Below are 6430 nucleotides of genomic sequence, written 5' to 3' on the forward strand. Positions count from 1 at the left end.
ATCATGAAATTAGTAGTTTCACTTGAATTCAATTCAAGTTTGTTTATTTTTACTGTTGTAGTAGACTACAACCATTTTCTTTCCCTCCAGCAGCTGTAAGGTTCAATATTTGCCAACAGCAGACTGACCATACCACCAAACTATTGAGAGTCCTAATTAAACCTTTATTGCTTTTGTTTTCTGCTGTTGTCTACATATTGGTTGTATTCTCTTCTTTTTTGTCACTGTGTTCATTAATCAGATTGTTTCAAGACAACATAACAAGTGTTATGCCAAGTTCTGCATCACTGCTGGATTGTATCGTCCTTTGTGGGAGCGCATATAGCTAAACATACCAGCTGTTAGTGATGAAGGGTTAATTCAGCCAGACCAGAACAGCATGTGACTACCACTGACTTCCAGCTCACTGATGTAAGTCCGGCTACACTGCAGGAGTGACTCATTAGACTGGTAGTTCATTTTGAAGACCTCCAAGATAAGAGCGACAATTAAAAGCAGTGTGCAACTTCAGAAGTAATTGGTTACTTTTGTTGAAGCAACAAGTAAAATAACTGTTTTCTAAAGTTAGTACTAACTTCATTCCGCTTCTAATTATTGTGGCTTTCCCTGAGCTGTTCCCCAGAAATACTACATATATGAAACATTCAGCTGTATGTTCAAGATGTTAATAATTATAATGTCACTTGATCTAAAAATCCAGTTACACTTGCATACTTTCACAGAATTCAATTCAACCTACCAATAGGGTGTTTTATAATTATATACAACTTAAACCAAGTGCTATGGGCAATTCTCACATCTGTGGACCATTGCTTAGCTCTGATCCCTGAAATTACAGCTATTTTTACTTGTGACAGTATCATCGGCTGAAAGCTTGTAAAAAATCATAACTGACAGATATCAATACTTGTGAGACAGGCATTCTTCTAACTTTTGGCTCCCGGTGTTGAAATTGCCCTGTTCATTCTCGCCAGTTGCACCAGCCTATAAATAGGACAGCATCTGCCAGTTGTGTGGTCAGGCGGTATATCTGGTGAGCCTTGAGCTGTCATCTTTAAACGATAAGAGTGTGGGAGAGCTGAATAGTTGAGTGTCTCCGCGTATATTACGTCTATGTGACATCCTTGTTAATATATATTCCACTAGCACAAGGGCAAAAGAACGTAAATAAGGACAAAAGTGACAGTGCAACTACTACTCATCACATCACTGCTATTTTAACTCTTTTGTCGACTCAGGTTGGCCTTAATCGCACTTCCATTTTTTTTTTCTCAGCGTTCTCACTCCTGCTTTTGGTAGTCACGGACAAGCTTTTCCTCATTCCTCTTCTCACCCTCAATCTCTTTAGCGTCCCCTCACCTCTCCAGCAGCATCGTCTACCTCCAGCATCTCATCCCTATTCCCCTCACTCACTCTCTCATTCCCTCTCTGTTTATGCCTACCCTCTCCTCCCTCTTTGACATGCCATGGCAAGGTCCCGACTGCCACTCACAGTGGGATGGCAGTGAACAAAAGAGCAAAGCAAAAGGTTAACTTATCCCAGTTGTCACTCAACTCTTACCACCCTGCTTTGTGTCGAGCGCAAGAATGTGAGGCCACCCACTGATCGTCACGTCACCGACTGCACGTTATTCCCCACTCCCCTCACAAACTGAGAGCCCCCTAATGACCCACTTCTGTGAATATCTGATTATCAGGAACTTTGCTGCAAACAATAATTAAGCATGTTAAATGACACACAGCCAAGTCTAACAAAAGGCTTTTCATTCAGACGAAGGGGGGGGGGAAAAGTAACAAAACAAAACAAGTGGATAATTTTCAATAAGAAACAACAAGCTGTGCATCATCAACAACCTCTGAGTACACGAGCTTTGTACAGAAATGGCACTGTGTTCAAATATTCTCAAGGGCATTGTTGAAACCTTTGTTTGGGTAATTACTTTGAGTCCATGTATGTGTATTCATCACCAAGTGTAGCTGTAAACCTCTTTGACCGTACCACTGTGACTAAATCAAGTAGTAGGTCGTTCATACTCATCAAATAACAAATAATTTGCTAGCCAATCAGTTTAATTACCCAACCACTAAATCTCAAGCATCAGTGACTGATACATTCAACAATTCATGCATGTCTCTGAGGCATTTTTTTCCCCTCCTTATCTCTGCAGCTAGCAGAATATCTCTGCACTTTGGATCTATTTAGAGAATCCAAATGAGTGCTCAGCCTCATGCAAGCCTCATCAGAAATTAAATTTACAGAAGCAAAATATAAAATGGAATTCTGGATTTATGTGACATTGCTAAGGACCACAACGAAATGACATGGGATAATTATAGCAAAAGGCAAGACATATTATCATCTTTCTGTGCCTGTCAGGGGCACTATGAATAGCAATGACTCATCAAGGCCTCTGTGTAACTCGGGACAAAAGTACAGGCCAGTAACTAAGTGCAGGGGACATAAACAGCATTTGAAGGTCTCCAGAAACCTATTAAAGTCTTAATGATTCATTTCAGCTGAAGAGTCTTTAATCACTTTTTGCAGTCAATAGTATATGGGACTACCTTTAAAAGTCTGATGGAGATAACCTTGGCTAAAATAATTTAATTGCCACTCTTCCCTCTGACGTGTAGAGGTGTGTACTTACAGTGGGGAATCCAAATGAGCCAGACAAAACATTTCAAGGAAAAAGTTGTGGGATAATACATTTGCATAGACAAAAACATTCAGAGAAACATTAAAGAACTGAAAATACTTCCCTCTCCTTTCATTACGTAAGTGGAAAATCGGTGCTGGAACTACATTTGATCATACCAAGTGATTTTTATTTCACATAACATCTTATCTTCAGCAGCTGAGCTCTAACTCAATGCTTCCACCTAGCTTTTCAACCACAAATGACACGTTGCTTTGGTACAAGAGGTATAGAGCTGTGCAGGTGGTACCTTCCACGCACATACGCACTCTCACGTGCACTCACGCACAGCCATTTCCCTCAATCGTATAGACATGCGAAGCATCACCAGTGGCTGCTCCACTGGATGAAGCAGCAAATGTGAAAGAGCAGCATTCTCTCGGGGCTTCAAAGACCAGTACATTCAGAACCTGTTGTCTGATTGCAAGAAGAACAGACAGGAACAGAACAGAAAAGCAAATATCCTTCAATATGTATCTGAAAAAGGAGGGGGTCACTCTTACCTTCCTGCACAGCCTGGAAAGGGTTGTTGGGCTCAATAAGTTTTACTGAGTGTGTGATTTTCTCACTCTGCAGAAGGTCGTCATTCAGACTCAAGTCTGAGATGGCAAGTTGGAAAATCTCGTCATCTCGCCCATCGTTTTGCTCAAATATGGCTCCTGTTGAATAAAACAAAAAGTCATTTGGAGAGTCGGCCCAGGGGGGAAACTCTGCAGGAGTGATACTTTGCATGGAGTTGGAAGTGGAAGAAGTCGATCAGAGTGAATGGATCTCCCCACTGAGCAATAGATAAAATTGTCTGCAAAGGGTTCTTTCAGAGTGGATTGTACTGCATGTTTTTTTTTTCCCTCTCTCTCTCTCTCTCTCTCTCTGCATGCATGTGTTTCCAGCGCATCCTGATGGGATTTCAGCACCACGGAGAGCGACCTGGCCTCGCTGCACAAGCGCCATTACTTGATCTCTTTAGGCAAAACTAAATGTCTCTGCTGTCAACAAGATCAATTGCATCTTTCTCACTGAGCTTTGCAGGCCTTGCATTGGAAGGCACGCTGAAGGCTGGACTGACTCTCTCTTTTCCCAGTTTCCTCCCCTGTTTATCAAAATGGCATCAGCTGCTATCGGGAGAACACATACATCACGGAAAAAGGTTTTCCGGAACCGAGACGTATAATTGGGGTACCCTAACGCTATGCGGGGCATCAGCCAATATTATCTGGAAGGAGTCCCACCAATGTATTAAGCCAGTGACTGAGCACCTGCTGCTTGCCAGACTGTTGCAGTAAACTGTGCAGCAGCAGCAGCAGCAGCAGCAGCAGCGGAAGAGCACCGACACGAAATTTGCTCACTGTGACATTGACATTTTTATTTCGGATTAGAAGGTCCATTCTTTGTGCGCGACTGACTGCAAAATGGACAGGTGGTAGGGGGGGGGGGGGGGGGGGGGGGGGGGGGGGGCGCAAATGAAGGCGATTATTCAGGGTGCGTAACGAGAAAAAAAAAAACAGAAAGAACGGATCCGTGTTGCAAAACTTGCAATAGAAATGAAACGTAACGAGACGGTTAAGGACAAACACTGGATTGTTTGAACATCAGAGTGGCTTTAAAGCACCCCCTCACTTCTACAGCTCTGGTTTGAAGTTTGAGTACAAAGAGGCTCTATGCGGTTTGCATCTCTAAAACGAAACTCCACTGACATTCCCTCTGTCTTCGTATTGACATTGCAGTCACGTTCCGGTGAAAGTTGAGGCTTGTCGGGTACACAAGAGGAGGCTTGGTGATGAAAAAGCCTCAGCAATTTGCCTATTGGACATTTATTTAGCCAAGACTTCAGCGCAACAAGGTTTTCTGCCCTTTGAAATCGATGTTTTTTTATATACTATATTTAAAGAAGACCGCAATTTACAGGCCACCGGCAGCGGAGAGGTTTAGATCTGAAGCCAATATGAATGCAGTGATCTGCCATCGAAAAGTGAAGGAAATCTACGCAAGAAAAACACCTAAGACTAGGTTTTACGCATGAATGCGATGAAAATAGCCCTGCCACCAAAGGTCGGGGTCATGGACATTTACAAAACACCAACTTTTCAAGTCATTTGAGAGTCAAAGTGTTACTTAAACACAGGATGCAAGCTGAATACACTATTTATCCCGCCCTCTCACTGAAAAATCCTGTGATCAAGGCAGTATGAGCAGGCTGAGCTCTTTCCCCGCACCCCTTTAAACCTGCCTAACCCAAACAGCATGTTGTTATATCGGACGCTTACCGATATGAATGATTGAGTCCGCTTTGGCCGAATTGGATTGCAATATCCACAGGGAAAGGCAGATCAGCAGCAACTCCATCTCGGGATTTCAGTGAGGCAGCTCATCCAAGCTCTGCTCGACTGTCCTATACTGTCCAAATGGAGCACCCAAAGACAAAAAAAAAAAAAAAAAAGGGGGGAAAAAGATGATCAAAACCCAGAGCCAAGCAGAACCACGATCCTCCTCCTGGCAGACGTGAAACCCTACAGAAATGACCACTCTTCTTTTTTTTTTTTTTTTCCTCCAAGCCAAAAACACAAGCCGACTGCAGGAAGGTGGGCTCAAAAATACGAGGAAGAACCGACGGGGACCCGAGGTAAGACTGAAAAGACAGGTATCCCGGTGAGAGAGACCGGCGGTACCTCTCTCACTCTCGCCTCTCTCCCTGCGCTCCGGCGTCTAAAGCATGGCAAGCGGCAACGGAAAAAGAAAAAAAGAAAAAGAAAGAAAGAAAGAAATGCGGAGGAGGGACACCCCTCTAACTACACACACACTCACATACACACTCCAGAAAAAAAGCACGCACTCTTCGGTCCTGTCTCAATCACGTGACTGCAGAGACTTCACGACTGGGCTGCTGTCCCGACAAGCCGGGTAGAAATGATTTGGACGAGCCGGAGAAAGACGCACGGAGAGCCGATAATTAAGCACACGATCGGAGGTTCTCAGGACGAGAAAAAGAAAAAAAAAACCCTTCCCCAAATCCTGCACAGAAACACGAAAAGACAACGAGGCAAAACGATCAATCCCGAAAAAAAAAAACGTACGAATCGGGTTGCATGAAGTCGACAGGCAGTTTACTTTTTGGAGAAGTTTCCGTTTTCGGGGGAAAGACGTGGAGGAGCGGAACGACTGAGGCGCATTCGCCGCGCACTTCAGCAGCGACGGAGCGCGGCTGATGTGGCGGAGAAAAGGATTTACACGCCGTGATGCTCGGCGAGGGCTGATGGATGAGGAACAGACGTGACAGGAGCCGCAACGCCTCACTGAACCGGGAAACAGCTGGACGGAGTTACCGCTTTTTTTTTTCTTTCTTTCTTTGCAGCGGAAGAAACACCGAAATGCGTTTATATTTTGTGATAGCTGGTTTCTGTACTCGATCCACGAACGTGTTTTTTTTTTCTTTCTTTCTTTCTTTTTTCAATCACGGGGACGTGATATTGAGGCAGTATCAAGGGTATGCATGTTTGTGAATTAATCCCCAAGGTGCAAGTAATTCCTATTGGGTGTCAATGTTGACTCACTGCCGCGGCGTATGCAGAGCTGTAAAGAAGAACCAAAGGAGTTTCTAGATGGGCTTAATCTTACAATTAAAGGATATTTCTCGTGGCTGGAATAAAAACGGAAATATCTCTTAATTGTTTGGTTACGTCTGTCAGAAGCGCAGAGCCTAAACTTTCAGCACCACGGGGAGTGGACAGCTCCTTCTC

General features: G+C 43.8%; 1 protein-coding gene across 2 annotated transcripts in view; it reads right to left on the reverse strand.

Annotated features, from left to right (window-relative positions):
• Positions 1-5651, reverse strand: part of grid1a (glutamate receptor, ionotropic, delta 1a) — a 222878-nt gene extending 217227 nt beyond the window's left edge. For both annotated transcript variants that reach the window (XM_030106855.1, XM_030106854.1), the window contains exons 1-2: positions 4961-5651; positions 3200-3355 (exon numbers count right to left, since the gene is read on the reverse strand). In XM_030106855.1, coding sequence (XP_029962715.1) covers positions 3200-3355; positions 4961-5039 — 235 coding nt within the window. In that variant the 5' untranslated portion in view covers positions 5040-5651. The remainder of the gene's footprint in view (positions 1-3199; positions 3356-4960) is intronic.
• Between the last annotated feature and the right edge of the window lie 779 nt (positions 5652-6430).

This window comes from Salarias fasciatus, chromosome 13 (assembly GCF_902148845.1).
Source record: "Salarias fasciatus chromosome 13, fSalaFa1.1, whole genome shotgun sequence".
In the NCBI taxonomy this organism is placed as follows: domain Eukaryota; kingdom Metazoa; phylum Chordata; class Actinopteri; order Blenniiformes; family Blenniidae; genus Salarias; species Salarias fasciatus.